The sequence below is a fragment of the Protopterus annectens genome, chromosome 8.part0, assembly GCF_019279795.1.
Source record: "Protopterus annectens isolate FY-2018-M chromosome 8.part0, PAN1.0, whole genome shotgun sequence".
Classification (NCBI taxonomy): domain Eukaryota; kingdom Metazoa; phylum Chordata; order Ceratodontiformes; family Protopteridae; genus Protopterus; species Protopterus annectens.
Genome location: NC_056741.1, coordinates 510,374,583 through 510,392,088, shown reverse-complemented (window position 1 = coordinate 510,392,088; position 17,506 = coordinate 510,374,583). Strand labels below are relative to the sequence as shown.

Below are 17,506 nucleotides of genomic sequence, written 5' to 3'. Positions count from 1 at the left end.
CTTTGTGACTCACATTTACAATGTTTCTGAACTATTTCAATATTTTAATATTTGCACAATCCCCAGTGCAGCAGTATTGCCGCGTTATTATGCCTTTCAGTATACAGGTCCTCTGCCATTGGTGTATCACAACCATGCAACAAGATGCACAACTGTTTCTGGTTCTGTTTTACAGAACTTGCATTTCTCTGTTTCTCCAGATGCCATTGCTCATATTTATTTTCAAATGCCTGTGGAGCTGCTTTTTTGTATTGCTTTCACCTTTGCATAAAATTGCTCCATATCAGATCTGTCTTTCTTTCCCATATCCATGTTTCTTTTCCAGATGTCTCCTACCCCACCTGTTTCTCCTTAACTTGGAGATTCATCATTTCATCATGCTGTTATATAGCCAGTGCTAGACTGTCTACACTTAATCCTCCACTTCAAAGGTATTCTATAGCTTCATCTTCTATTTACTTAACTTCTACTTTACTAATCTTCTGTTTTACATTCTGTCTTTGTGATCTTATTTTTTGTATTATGAAATTTTCAATGTTTGTGCTTTTATCTGTATTTCTTTTCAAATATTTTGATGGTCTTTTTTATATTGATTATTTATTTATTTATTTGTTTATTTATTTATTTATTTATTTATTTTGGCATAGCTATTGCAGCATATCAGATCTTTGTGTTCAAAAGCCACTACATTTTTTCATTATATTTTTGAACTTCCTCAGTGACTTCACTTTCTACATATGCCAAAGTTTATTCTTCTTTATAATGTTTTTCATGGATGTGTGTTGTATTAATGAACACACATTTGCATTTGAAACTTTGGACAGTTTTTCTTGTGCAAGTATTTTTCTTTCCTTTTGTATATTTTCTACCTGGAAATTCTGGTAATGATACATAATTTCCTTCTTATCTTCAGTATTCTAGTATATCATCTTTATAGCTCTTTTTGGCTGGTCAGTTTTTGTGGACTAGTGCTTTCATCTACAAGATAGGCGAGCATCTACTTCCTGAGTCTGGCTTAACCCCATTGTAGAAATGTCTCCATATCTTGAGGATTCTACACTGTCATTTTTTTGTAGTCCTGGCACCAGTGCACACACCAGGATTTGGCCCTTTTTTAGGCTGGGACTTGTGCACTTAGCTATCTTTTTTATTTTTAACCTGCTTTTGTCCATTGCATATGCTGTATAAAATAAAGTCTATATATCAGTGTTGTCTTGGTGAGATTTTGTAACACTAGGGTCCACCTCATGATGATACTCATCAAGACTTGAAGATTTTTTTTCAGCAGTACTACTCTCCTTCTTTGCTGATTTTATTATCTTTCCATCCAGATCCTTTACTGGCTTTGTAATACAGGAAATGTTGACTTAATTTTATAATATTAATGATGATGTGCTGTTGTTATTTTTTATGCAGATGTCTTGAAGGAATTATTTCAGAGGTGTGGCAATGGATGTGTAGCTGTTGATGGTGATATATTTCTCATATATGTGTTAGTCCCTTTTCCATTCTAAGATAGTTTTACAGTGTTTATAAAGATTACTGGTATGTGATGTTGTTTGCTTTGTTTATGGCCAAATTCAGGGAATGTTTTATTTAATTGTATATAATACAGATTCAAGGCAAGCATGCTATTAAATTACATGCTACATTTTAAGTTTAAATGTTAATTGTGATATATTTAAAATGTATCAGCTTAAGAAAGTACACATTTTGAATAACTTTCTTTGCTTATATATTAAATAGATTACCAAATAGATAAATAAATACATTTACTATATGATATAAATATTTTAGAAATCACTGATTGTTGTAGCAAAACCTTAAATGTTCAATTATGCCTAGGCTTTTAATAGCATATCATATATTTTTAACAAACAATAACACTAATTAAACAGTACCATACATTCTAATAAATAAAAGTAAAACTCATTTGTTTAAATGAGGTAGAAACAGTGCTAGAAAATATAGATATATATCTTCCCCAGAAAAGACAACCATAATGTATAATAATTATAAATAAGTAGTTAGGATATTGAATCTTTTTAAATTCTATTGTTACTTTAACTCTCTTATTTTTCTTAATTCACATTTAAAGAAATATAGATAACTTTTGACCTTATTTAACTAAGATATAGTTAATGATATGCTTTTCTGTTTTTAGATAGGCTTGAATTCATGTTTCATATTTATTATAATAAATAACTTTTAAAAATGTAATTGCTGCTAGTTCACAGAGGTTTATGCACATATATGTGTGTATTTGTTTATCTAATCAGCTTATATCAGTGTTGCTATTTATTGATAGTTACTATTTATTGATAGCATTGTTAAACCCTTTCAATACAGCCTTATTTTATTCTAATACATTACTGTAAGTTGCAGTAGGATTATGAGCTGAGTATGGTACTTGTGTGTTAATGTTCAAAGGAAGTTTGAATGAGAACTGTCATCAAACTAGGAATATTAGATTTCATGATAGATAATCATTTTATAGATAATTTGTTTATAGTTGGTTTTATTCTAAATATTATGTCTGTAACAGAAAATATAATAGTTTTAGCTGTAGTTGTTGTGGTCATTGTCTACTTTTCTTATAACTATCTGTAATTTTTATATAACTTCACTAAAACTAACCTTGATAATACTTCTATTTATTTAAAATTTCTTATTTAAAACATGTTTCACTAAATGTCAACATATTAAAGAATGGTTGTAATGGAAGAGTTTACTTTAATATTTAAAATTACATAAACCACATATTTTTACAATAGACTCATTTAATTAAAGAAGATATTAGTAGAGTAAACTCAAATGAATGTGTAGTAATAGCCAGTTCTCATATTTTAAAGTTGAAGGAAGAGGTACTGCTCTTCTCTCAAAACATTGATACTAATGCCAAAAATTATTTACACATATACTGTTAATTTGGATATGATGTGCATAGTAGTAATTGAATTACCAGGATGACTACATACTTTAGTTAATGTTTATTGGATCCAAGGAACTCAAGCAAAAAGTTTCAAAGCAATATTTAGATGTAATAGTTTCGCACTTAAAATATCATAATATCATGGCTGGTGATTTTAGCTGTTTATTAAACAGTGAAGATTCTAGCACCAGTAATAGTCCAATCATATCTGCTTCAGCTAAAGATTTGTCAAATTTTGTTGAAACAATTAATCTTAAAGATATTAAATGGTTACTTGAACTCAATTCCTTGTTTTAGGTACATATTTAGTATTCAGACTTGATTTGATAAAGATTTTGTTTCAGATAATGTGAGCTGCAAAATAGAAAATGTTATACCAATTTCTTCTCCTTATCAGACCATAATGCAATCAGTTTTGTGTTTATGATTAAACCAAAAACTTAATCCTAAAAAATAGGTTTACCTATTATATAACTAAATTAAAATAATTCAAAGAATGATTCTGTAAAAGAAATTCAGGAATCTTTATGCATCCACAATGATGGTGAGATGTCAGATGTTATTCTGTGTGACTTTCTAGAAAGCTTACTTATTTGGCAAGTTATCTAATTGGTATCTATATAAGAAAGTAGAGTGAGAAAGAAAACCTATTGGACTTAAACTGAAAATAGATAAATCAACATTAAACTTACAAAATTGCAGTAAAGAATTAGAAACTGAAGTTGAAATTTTAAACTGAACATATATGGAGATGTTACAACACAAACACTATATTAATCTAGAAAAGTTGATACTATATAGACATTCTTTAAATCCAAGAAGTTTACATAAATTAGCTGTCAAATAAACAATAAGGTATCTATGCATGTTAAAGAGATTGCCAATCAGGTTAATAATAAGAAAAAATACTGATATGGAAGGCATTTTCAAATGATTTGGAAAATATTATAATGACCTACACACCCCTATTAAAATTAAAGAACAAACAAATTAATTTTTTAACTAAAAATGTTTCTAATAAACTAATATTAGAATAAGTAAAGAAAATAGAAAAACAGATAATGTCAGAAATCAAAGAAGAGATGAAATTAAAATACAATAAAGGGTCAGGTAATGATGATATATATTATTTTATTAAAAGATTTTACAGAAGTCAAAACTATTTTTAATATACCACCATTTTGGAAATATACCTTAGATTCACCCATTTTGAAACAAAGAAAAATCTGTCTTTGTGTTCCTCATACAGACCTATATCTTTAATAAACGTTGATTATAATATCTTTATGTCTACTCTTGCTAGTAGAATTAAATACTTTCTTCCAACATTAACTGATAATGATCACACAAGATTCACATCAAATAGTGAAACATGGGATAATATTAAGAGAAAATTAACAATAATTGATCATGAACGTAATATGAAAAAAGAATTGTCAATAATTAGACTAAATTTAAAGAAAGCATTTGGTTCTGCTGATTTGTTTTAGTTTTATTTATTTAATGTCCTTCAAAAATACAGTTTTTCAGTTTTACAAAACTGAATAATTATCTTTACCATTTTTTTAAAATTTTTGTTAAAGTAGGTTCTTATCTCTCTCAAACAATTAAAATGTATAAAGGCACAAAACAGGGTTGAGCATTGACACCTTTATTACTTACTCTGATTACAGAACCTTTCACAAATTATATAAAACACAATACCGAGATCTTTGGTTTTAACATAGCAGATCAATTTACATTAATAATACAACTTTTTCCTGATATTTTGTTAATAATTGGTAATATTGACTCATTTCTGATTCTCCTAAAATGATTTACTTATTCCAAATTAGATTCAGGTCTATGTTGTAATCCAGATAAATCAAATGCTTTCTTATTTAAAATACAAAATAATATGCTAAGAAATTATAGTGATTCTTATTAGAGAAATAAGCTAATTAAATATTTAAGCATTTTGTTAGAAAATACAGTATTATTTCATTGCAATTATATTTGGACAATATCAGACAGTTAATAACTAAATGGAATACATTTTATTTACTATGGAGGGAATATTATCTTTAATTAAAATGACTGTCGTATCTAAAATGTCAAATATAATTCAGAATATTTATATATTCCTGTATAAAAAAGATTATACAAATTATTAATGTACTTCATTTTTTTATATCCTAGCAAACCAAGGATTTATTTTGAACATTATACAAGAAACTGGGAAGTGTATTCCCTGATACTGAATTATAGGGTTATCATCAGATATTAAAGTAATACAACTGTTGTTACACCCAGGTTATACTTCTAAATGGAAATTAATACTTGAAAATATATGGTTAAACAATAATAATATATCACATAAGGAAATATTACCTAACAATTTTTTTATGGTTATTAAAGAATTATTTCAGCAAAAACATTAATGAGACATACATTTCATACTACATCAATAACATTTTTAATATATGTATTAAATGTACTTACAGAAGCCCAGATTTATGTTATTCCCTGCTGCCTTTTTCAGTAGATTGTTTGGATTGCTCAAATATTACTAAAATGTTAATTAAAAAAATAATAATTTAATCTTCTGGTATCTTTTTTTTAAATGATATTAAAATACTCATGTTTGAATAATGGTACTGATATGAATAATTAGTTTATTATTCAAATTAAAACGCAATATATAATAATGAAATTGGAGTTGATGTCTGATACGGTTAAAATGTTATCTTAAATTTAATGATATATTGAATCTAGTAAATCTTATTTGTCTAAAATATACAAAATAATAAAAATATAAATAATATTAACAATAGTTTTTGGGACTAGCCTACTCAAATAATTCACATAGTTTTAATGCAAGATGATAAAACATGATCTTACAGTCTTCAAGGAAACATCATGTTTACTATACTGGAAATTCTTTTTGTGGAAATCTTTACATACAGCTTTCTTAATTCCACGTAAAACTTGAACATATGTATAAAAAAAGCAAAATATCAGGATTTGGAAATGTAAATCCTTGTGGGATATGTTTTTGACTGCAGTGTTTACTACATTTTGGAAGGATATTAATAACTTCAAGCAAGCATTATGGTCTGATAACTTCAGTTTTACAAAGTCCTCGATTTTGTTTAATGCTCCAGTCCCTGGAGCTTTTTAAAGACCACAAATTCCTTTTCTTTGCAGTATTTCCACCACAGCAAGCAAAGTTGCTATTTTAAACTGGAAAAAAGTGTCTACTCCTTCTATTGTAGAATTCACAAATATTATTAATACTGTTTTTTAACTGAATTATATACTATTAGGATGATAACTAATGATAATAACTCCAGTTATAATATTTGCTAAAACTAAATGCTTTATTAGAATAAAATATGGATTAACTGATTTAGTGTTATTTACAACTATATTTAGAACTGTCTGATATGAACTGTTTTGTAAATATGTTTTTTTTTTTTGTTATGGGTTATGTTAACATGTTTTTTTCTTTATTTAAATTGTTTATAAAATTATGTTTAAAAAAATAAGTCCAGCATTCTTCTGCTATAATCTACTGCAAAATGAACATTTATGTGTGTATATAAGTCCTTGCTGTGATAGAAAAAGTATATTCGTTGCAGTTTTATTTGGTGAACATTTGTACTTAAAGTTTACACAAATCATAATCTCTACTATAATTTTTCTATTTTTTTCATATCGTAATAGAAACCCATAACATGCCTGTTTAAACTGTTAAATGCATTATTATAGAGACTTTTAGCATGTGCAAAATAATAATAATTATCAACTGGAAAAAGAACAACTCTTTTTTTAAAGACTTCATAGAATTAATCAGTGTTGTATGCCATAGAGAGATGATAACTGTAAGAATAAGAACTACCAGAAAACAATCAAATTATAAATATTGGGTAAAATTAAGAAAACAATTGGAAAAATATCTTTAATTGTAATTCACATGTTGATTCAACTGTGCTTAAGTTTTCTGTGTAGTTATTATTTAGAGTTAATGGACTGCATTCTCATTGTATGTAATGGACTGCATTCTCATTGTGTGTACGTGTGCTCAGTAAATGACACTAACTACTAGCGAAAGACATTTATGCATATAAATATTAAAACAAGACATTATGTTTGAAGGTTTTACACACAATAATACAAGCATTGTAATATAAAAATAATTAAAGACGTGTAGCCAGCAATGTTTTGGATTCAGTCAGTGGCTCTACATGGTGTGTAGAGTGGCGCACAGCCACAAAAACAAGGTAAACACCAGGGCATGCAAATTACAGCATAAGCAGCTGAATTGTCTGCTAATCAACTATTCCAAAATGGAGCAGCAATTCAACAATCTTTAAATCAAACATGTAGACTCAATGTCAGCTTCCCTGCGAATTTCAAAACATATTGGAATGCAGCCATGCAAAAGAGTCTACACAGAAACAATGTTAGGGGCTGCTGTTGCTTTAATTCATGTGTATGTGCAACAGACTGAAGGTTATGCTGCTACCGCTGCAAATAGACCATGGCCAAGAAGGAGAAGAGTTTCCAGACCCCACTCAACTTCTATCAATCTACATGATGTGGAAATTATAGAGCACTACAGGGTGGATAGAGACACACTACAGGAACTCGGCAAACTCAGTCATCCTCAACTCAGTTCCAGAGCAAACCAAGGGAAACTCAACCCAATAGAGATAAAGGCATGTGTAGCACTTAGAATCTTAGCTACAGCTATCTTACGGAGCCCAACAGGGGACATGCAGGCAGTGTCACAGACATCAAAATTCAGGATCCTTCATCAGTTCTTGAATGTAATGCTCCAACATGATGTTGACCAGATATATTTTCCTTGTACTCCCGAAGATAGGGCCAGAAATATGCAGGAGGTCTACCCTTTAGCAAAGTACCCTGAAGTACTGGGTGCCACAGATTGCACACAAGTAGAAATTAAGGCACCACCCAGGGACCAGGGAAGGCTCTACATTAATGGAAAGGGCTTCCATTGTATTAACTGCCAAGTCATGTGCAATGCCAAGGGAATCATCTTGAATGTGCGTGCTAGCATCCCCCGCAGTTACTACGACTCATATATCTGGTACACCTGCCAAATGAATCAGAAGTTCACTAGGGGGATATCCCACAGGCTGATTTACTAAGGGATGCAGGTTATGGACTGGAACTGTGGCTGATGTCACCCATCAGAATGCAAACACGCCTGCTGAAGATCATCATAATGAGACAGACGCTCAAACCAGAAATATAATATAGCGTGTGTTTGGGCTGCTGATGTCATGGTTCTGGTGCCTAGATACATCAGTTGGAGCCCTGCAGTGCAATCCATGAAAATGTACTGAAGTATATGCAGTATGTGCCATGCTACACACCATGATCCTGAGAAAACAGCTTCAGCAGGATCAACAATGGGAAGGAGGGCACATCCCACCACCAATGCCAAGGTTACAACAGCCACATACAGGTAAGGAGTCAGAGGGGAAGCAGCAGCTGCTGTATTTGTAGTCAGAAGTAGGCAGGTTCAATATGCCCTTGCATTGACTAAAAGATAATGCATAGCTCACTCACTTACCACATAAAAGCCTAAAACCTTCTTCCTGCTCACATATATGTAGTAATATTTATGAAAGGCAGTGGTCACAGTCTTTACCTCCACATATATTGGCTGTGTATAGTTTGTTTCAGACAAAGTTAGCCCTGAACTAAAACTGTTGCAACTGCTGGATTTATAGGTAAGTGTTGAACCTGGGGTTTATTGTCTAATAATATGAATGACTGGTATATACTTCCATGTTGTTACTTGATGGTGTAAGCATGTACAAGGTGGGAAATTTCTATAGAAATGACCTTAAGATTTGACAGCAGAGATTTATTTGACTTATATGTGTCCATTATTAAGTAGTAGGCTTCAGGCATCAAAGATTCATACAGTCATACTCTCAAAAGTAGTGATGGTTACTGCATGCCCTCAGTTTAGCACCATACAGTTGTATTGGAAGATCATTAATGAGAGAAGTTAGAAAGTAGTGATACACATTGTAGTTTCAGACTTCACAACCCCCACAAGATCATTAGCATAAAGATGCAAAGAGTTTGATGCTATCAACTGTGTAACTTCCGATATAACTCAAAGGTACAATTACCTTTTCAACATCACACATACAGATATACTAAGCATTAAGTCAGCTATGCACCCTGAGCATCAGACACAAAGCTTATGTACCCCTGATCCAAACGGGATATGGCACAGTTATCACTTGCACAGCATGTTGTGTGTGTGTGTGTGTGTGTGTGTGTGTGTGTGTGTGTGTGTGTGTGTGTGTGTGTGTGTGTGTGTGGAGGTGGGCATGATGCCTAGGCTGACAAAACATGTTGGTTAGTGTGTATAAGTGAGAAAGAGAAGCAGGCAGACATTTAGGTAAAGCAACAAATGACCAGTGAGTCAAAATGAGTTTTAAGTGTCTGCATGAACACAGACAATATCTGTGCTAGCTCTACAACTTAGTATGTCAAACAGGTGTGAGCCATGCATGGTAAAGGTGGCAGTTCATTGTTGTCATCCCTGACCATGAGATCTGGCCCTGTAAAAGAGTTGCACTGTCCACGCCCATGGTCAGATGCACTGCTGCTACCTGAGTGTGACTAATGTCTACTCGAAAAGCTACCTTCATGAGAGCAACCAGGACCATGACTCCATGCCCATCCAAGTCTGGGTGTGGAAAGTTCACCCACTGATGGAGCAGTGGAAGTACTGCCACTTTGGGAGCATGATCAGCCATGGCCAGTTTGGCTAACAGCAGAAGATGTGGCTGACTGACATCTATATGAATGCTGTCCCCCTGCCAACAGAGGTACCATCACAGACACCACTTGTTCCAATGTGACATTCATCTGATCCATTGAATTGGCAACATAGAGGAGGCAGTCATGCATGTCAGCCTGTGTCACTTCTAGAACTCTAAACATTTCTCTGGAGCTCCTATAGGAACATGCCTGTGCCTCCATGATAGCCCTAAACATATGTTGACTTGAATGGGAAGAGACACTTGGATTAGGTAGAGGATAGCAAGCCTCCTCTGAGGACCCCTAACAACCCTTCTACATGGCACCACACCCACACTTTGGTTATAGCCAGAGTCAACATGCATTGAAGCCACAGTAACCACACTTCCCTGATTGATTGTCTTACCTTCCACCTGTTCAATATCTGAGAGTTCAATGGAATGGGCAGACGTACGCCTACTGACAGTATCCAATGGAATTTCAGGGGATGGCACTATGTCAACCTCACTGTGAGATTCAACCTCTGCACCCCCTGACTCTGCGTCTGTTTCACCAGCATCATTATCAGAGCCGGTTTATACTCTGACATCTGGTGGTAGAAGTCCCACACATCCACTGTCAGGACCACCTGATATAATAAGCAACAAAAACAGGAGCAATTAATACCTGCTCTACTATAGTCCAAGATATGCTAACAAAATAACAGTGGAGCCACTGTGAGACAGTACAGCAATACAAGCAGTAGTCCTGACATCAACAGCGTGTACTACAATATTTCTTTGATTGCTTATCAGAACTGACATAAAAATGATTGGCTTGCCATGTTCAGAAGATGGCATGTTCTGTATGTTCTGTATGCTGGATGGTCCTTGAAGAAGTTAAGCAACAGGTAAGGACATCATTGTCATCCATCATCATAAATGACACTAACACAGAGGGTGGGTAGTACTTTTGCCCCTTTATATGTCCATTAACTATACTTGCAACAAGAACTTGGATGACAAGTTCAACCTAAGCCCATGTGTAATCAGTCAGAATGTATGTTAACTGTAGTTCTCTTCAATCTCCCCTTGCCAAAAAAAAAAAAAAAATCTTCTAAAACAGAACTAACATACTGATTTTAATTTTTTTACAATACAACAGTATTTAATAATTGAGATACAAAAGCCTACCTGGAAGTTCCTCCTGGGACATGCTTGCTGTCCCAGAAACAGTAGCACCAATGTCACGGACATGCTGTTCTACACTTTCCTGAGAGCTGTATAGATCCATGACAGTGGAGAGGAACTTTTCATTTGCTGTTAGTGCTGGATCTGTAGCAGGTCCCCCAGAATCACGGGCCACTGCAGCTGTTCTTGTCCATGTAGAAGACATCATGTCAGTGTCTCTATGGTGCACTAGGTTATATGTTCTTCTGTGGCCACCCAATGCATTTACATCTGCTATGATCTGCTGCTAAATTTGCACTATGCCTGACATATCATCATGTCCCCTCTAATGCAGGAAGGCACCATACCACCTAAAAAGCTTCAACAATGACCTGATTCTTAGGGACAGTAAAGGGTGGCTTTTGAGGATTGCGACTCCTGGGTGGCTTAGTCCTAAAAGATAACAGAAGGATAATAAACATAAGTATGACATAACTACAAAATAACTGTTCCCCAATAAAGTAGAAAAGGTAGCATTTCAGTGTTAACCAGAAACATAAACCAATCTAGAGTGTTGGAATATGAATGACAGTCTGGATGTACACAAAGGAGAGTACCAATAGCAACATATCCTTGTTTGTACCATAACAGAAATGCAGCTTTGCTGTCCCACCCCCAAAAGAACAGGCAAATGACAAATGAATTGTCAGTGAAACATGATTCTTTTGAAGAAGCAATATTAACCCTTGTAAAAGTGCTCACATCTTTCTATTAAACCTTGATTTATTTTTATTACTTGTGTTATCCTTCTGCCTATTTTGGTATGTATGTATTTCTGCAGTTGGTTTCTTTGGAAGTGATTTGCTGCTGGGAGTTTCTTGGTAACTATATAATACTGCTATTTCTTCAATAATATTTACCTTAAATTAAAAAAAAATCTATTCCAATGGCACAAATGCCCTGCTGTAAACTGTAATCTGTATAATTGGAACATGCATATCTGCAATATATGCACATTTCAAGGATTGCTTTCAGCAATCTGTAGTATACTATGAATCTCTTAGAATGTATAGTTAAATGTAATACTGCCAAGAAAAGAGTTGTATAATTGTGTTAATGCATTATATGTCACATATGATAATACTAATTTTAACTTTTTTATTCTTTCACACCAAGCCTTATATCTCTTATTTTTTATTTTCTGTTATGTGTCATCAGCATGTCTCCATGTTACCCATGTGTACCACATCACTAAATTCTACACAGCACAGCAAGGTAAACCAGCCTCGCTGGATCAGCCTTCCACCTCTCCACCAGCTCCAGCACCAATGCTCAGCACATCTGGTTGCCAATCTGGCAGCACTGTCTCTGCTTCCCCTGCACTACCTCTACCCTTAGGTAGTACTGCCATGGAAGCTGGTGCAGTGGTACCTTCCAGGAGCAGTGGTGGATTTCATCACCTGCAGTGAGATGCCAAGGATGGTGCATAGAGTCATGCACCACACCACTGGTGTATGCCTATGAAAGATGGACAGGCTGCTCTCCCTCATGGTCCATAGGAGTAGAAGACATCAAGCACTCCAGCAGCCAGTGGAGTAAGGGGACAGTGATGATAGCCCATTGGGTGAGGACTTGATTCTCACTGTCTTTAAGTTTGACGGGCATAAGCCTAGGTTGTCCCCTCCCTCCCTCACTCTAGTCATGGTGTCCCCAACCTTTAGTGCCCCTCACTGTCCCTGTCTCTTGTCTTGTTTGCATTTGCTTCTTCACCTATCCAGCTTACCTGACCCAGACCTACCTATGTCCCCTGCACAGCAGTCCTCTCTAACTGAATGATAAAAAAATGGGCACCTGTCCCACAAAAAACAGTCTTATAGAGAGCTCTCCATTTCACACACATATCTTCTTGATACACTTTATTTGGTCTAATTGGCTATACAACAATATCACATTGTTGTCACCCTTTTCTCTGGGGGTGACAGCCCAAATTCAGCTAATATTCTGCACATATGATCACTTTTTATGGTTGAAGAAATGGATAGCTATGGTTCTTTCCTACCTCCCTCCTGCACATTCCTATATTGCATTTCCTTAGTTCTTCCCCCACTTGCTCCCCATTTAACCACTTTCCTATCTACCCCATTTTAACACCTATAATCTGGTAAAAAAATAAAATCATACTCAACATACATAAGTAGGAGAAAAAAGCAGTGGATCCATTCCCTTTTTAGCCTCTATGTTTGTGAAGAGTTTTGCATCACACAGCAATATCAAGTGATGGTGAGTGACAGTACAATACTGTGGTTATCTCTGCAAAGTTTCACTTAACCCCACTGCACTTTGTCAACATACAAGCAACATACAGCAACACATGTATTATAAGGAATTAATGTCATTGCATTATCACTCTTTATTTAAAAATATTTAAAAGTCCAAAGCTCACATTACCCCTGGTCTTAATGATATGGTGAATTTAAAACCTTATTTAAGGTGTTTGCATAATCAAGTCAATGAACATCATGTGACTTTGTATCATCAAAACATCAGACATGCATCTGGAGCATTTTCCCCAGGCCTCTGCTGATAATTGGCTCATTCCAAGCAGGATTTCCTGATAAACAACTGTTAAATAAATAAAAATAAATAAAATAAAATCGGCTTAAATGGCGTGTTTTTTTTCATGTTTGTATCTGCCAGATGAAGCCTTTATGGTCAAAGTTTATTGTGGCACTTGTGTTTCATTTTGAACTTTGCTTTTATATAGAAGTTTTGTTGATCTATATATATATATATATATATATATATATATATATATATATATATATATATATATATATAATATATATAATGAACATCGAAAACAACCAACCTCGACTAAAATGTATGTATTGCAACAAATGTCGCTTAAAACACACACAGCACTCCCACACACCCATAAGCACCCACTCACCTAACCTAAACACCTAAACACACACAGTTATGCAGGGGCTGCGCTCTGCACCACTGGGCCCCCCCCACCCCCCCCCCCCAACCCATTCCGACAACACGACTACAGTGATGAAATGGGATCCAGGGATGTATTCCTACACGCTGCTGCTCCCCTGAGCGAATGAATGTTGGAATTAAAATGCACAGTCCATTCACAATGGCAACGTTCACTCACATCACTATATATCTATATATATATATATATATATATATATATATACACACACACACACACACACACACACATATATATGTATATATATATATATATATATATATATATATATATATATATATATTTATATATACATATTCTGGTTTATCCATTTCTTACTTTGCTTTATTTTGTTTTTCAACTTGGAAGACACTGGACTTGTCACTGCACTGATGCTTGTGTTTCTGACTTATTTACGATTAGACAAGATGCATGACATGAATATGGAGTGAGCACTGCTGCTGACCATGCCTCATTGCACACACATTTAAACTCTGTGTAGGCTTAACAGAAAGCCTACATGGAGTTTATTGAATCCTAGGGTGGGTTGCAAGCCTTTGAAGTAAGCATGTATTTTAATTTAATGATATATATAAAATAGAGTTAGGAAAATGCTGTATTATTATAAGAACATGTATTCATTTATTTATAAAACAAAAAGAATTTTTATTGCCAAAACTTTGACAACGTTTAAGGAAAAGTTTGTCATGCAGATGTGGAGCAAAACTTTAAAGCTGATTTTATGGTTTCTGTATTATGTGGAAGTTCTGTGGCTTAAATGTAGGGAAAAAATGTATAGGATTTTCAAAACACAAATGAGATATCCTCTATGATGATATGTTTAATCAAAATGTAAAATACTATCTCAAAGTTGAGGATTCCAAAAGTACTAATGACAGTAAAGGATATTACAGTATATATGAGTAGTGTGACACAGCGTAAATCAAAGCATTGGGTGTAAGATATATTATATAGTTCTTTTTTCAAGTAGTTGACTGCAGTTTGCACTATAATACACATTTAAATAATAATTTTGAAAGTGACATGTGCTTTTTAGATACTTTTTCAGCTGAATGTCTTTTTTTTTAATTCCTAAACATAATCTTTGCTGCAGTTTTTATCTGGTAACATCAAATACCTAGACTTGAAACAACGATAATCTTACCACTATTTTATTTTCACTTTGCAATTTAATAATGTAAAACTGTGAACTTAAAACTATTAGAAGTCTGATAACAACTGCTGGGTGTGAAAGAGAAATCAGAGTAATTCTCATCATCATCTCCATTAAAGAGGAGTCAATGTGCCCAGGGAGTAGGAAAACATCAGTGGAGACTAGTTAAAGTAGTAGTTGCTAAACACTGCAGATCTGAAAAGCGTGAAGTATGATAGAAAATTTTAAATATATGCTCCATTGTCAGTAGGCTCAGACTGGCATATAACACTTCAGTCAGTAAAGAGATTGCTATATTAATTTCAATTAATGTACAGCACTGACATGTGGGGTGATCACTTTTAATATGTTTAGTTGCAGTCTCAGCTTACACGCAAACAGTGATATTGGTTCATCAATGAAAGAGCAAGTGGATGTTTAGTTTTCCAAACTATACTATTGGATCACACAGACAGTTTGATGGCAAGCATATTCAGCTGGAAAATCATGGATATTTGTCAAACAAATGAACATTTAATAGCAAAAACATTTGTTTCCCTTAGCATAAAAAAGAAAGGTTATTAATAGACTTTACACCTAACATGATATCTTTGTCATGATACAACTGGAAAAATATAAGTACACCTTCAGTGCCCTTAGGAAAGCAATGCCTGACCATAACAGAATAACATCTGGAAGGAGACAAAAACAATTGGAAGAAAGATTGTAAAGATATTAGCTAGACACAGCAGTAATGTTTCAAGACATTTGAATATAGAGATTTGTAAGCTTTTGCCTGCAGATTTTATCCTCACATGGAGGTGTATAGCTATGAGCTCCTTGCAAGGCATTCTACTAGCAACTTAGAGGAGTAACATTGCCTCATCTGATGATGATCAGCCAGTATTGGATGTTGAACTATATTTACCTGCCAGCTGCTTATTGCTATTACATAACATGCTGAAAGTTTAAGAATACTGCTTGCATGTGTTGTACATCAAACACAGTCATTTCCATTAGAATCACACTTTCGGATTCAAGAAGCATGAGGTATCCGAAAGTCAAGTTTTACACTGACTATTCAACTTTTTTTTTTTAACAAGACCATTGAAATTATTAGCCAGGCTGCTTTTTTATGTTGGAATTAATTTATTTTCAGTGTTTCTTCATATATAAACTATTCTTATTCTGTTATAGAAACAACACATTCAATTACTTATATACCTATGTTGTTGCTTAAATGGAGTGCCAGACTTGGAGATAATATTGGATCTGCTATTTCAACTCTTTTTATGTAAGTGTTCATTATATCATAATACCATTCAGTCATAAAGGATTTTAAACTGATTTATGACAAACATAGCCAAGAATTCCTATTCATGTACATTCAAACATAGAAAGATAAAGGGCATAAAACTGAATGTTTCTTACTCCTTTTGAATCTTGCAGTTATCTGGTATTCAAACTATATGGACAAAGGTCTTCCATATATTTTGCTGTATGAACTCTGCTTCTAGATTTAGCATTTGTGAACATAATTATCTGCAGATACATTTAATAGTGTGACATGTTGTATCATTACTGTTATATGTGAATTTAAGGAAATGTTGCTTTATAGTATATAGCTTCATCAAAAGAAACTTCAGATGAAATAGCTAAATCCTAAAAAACTTTCCAATGATCAATATAATATTAGACTTTGTTATGGAAATATTTGTTTTTATAACCACTGCTTTAAAAACATTACAGTCCATCAAATGTACTACATTGAAATACAGAAATGTATTAGTAAAAACGTCTCTAACTAGACACTTACCAGTGTTCCTCAGTTTCTTATTTCGTAACACTGATAAAACAACCAGCACATTTCCAATGACATCCATTACTATGGTGAAGATGACTACGGTGGCCAGAGCTATGGTTCCAGAAGTGGACAGATTAGCCTTCTGAATGGTCGTGTTGTTAGCTCTTTGTGCACAATTAACAGAGGTGACATTGAAACTTAACATGTTAATAAAAGTTATATTCACCATGTGCTGATTTAATGTTTCTAATGTCTTTTAAAAGTTGGCATCGTCAGCTTCAGTTTGGTGTTGAAGCTGTCAAGCCACAGCAGCTTAGTTTGCTATCCTAACAAGCTATACAAAATATTTCTTTAGATAAATTTATTTTATGTTTCAGTCTCACAGAAATGTTTCTTCACTTACATATGGCAATGTTTCCTTAAACAAATGTACATGTGAGGAACGTACTTCAGTACATTTTTCTATCCGAATAATAGAGTTAGTGTTTGGTTTTATAAGTAGACATCAAGTGACCATCAGGACCTGCTCACAAGTCAATTTCCTTCCAGTTGAACAAATCAACATTTTGCACAGATTTACATGTAATATTGAAATAGCAACATGCCGAATGAAGTCTTACATCCATTGGTCACTGTATTGTTGCTTCCCCCTATTTTTGTCATGTCATTTTTAAAGGTAGATAAATGTCAA

At 33.7% G+C, this 17,506-nt stretch overlaps 1 protein-coding gene across 1 annotated transcript in view; it reads right to left on the bottom strand.

Annotated features, from left to right (window-relative positions):
- Positions 1-17,020, bottom strand: part of LOC122808306 (melatonin receptor type 1C-like) — a 105,330-nt gene extending 88,310 nt beyond the window's left edge. The window contains exon 1 of the mRNA XM_044079272.1: positions 16,828-17,020. Coding sequence (XP_043935207.1) covers positions 16,828-17,020 — 193 coding nt within the window. The remainder of the gene's footprint in view (positions 1-16,827) is intronic.
- Between the last annotated feature and the right edge of the window lie 486 nt (positions 17,021-17,506).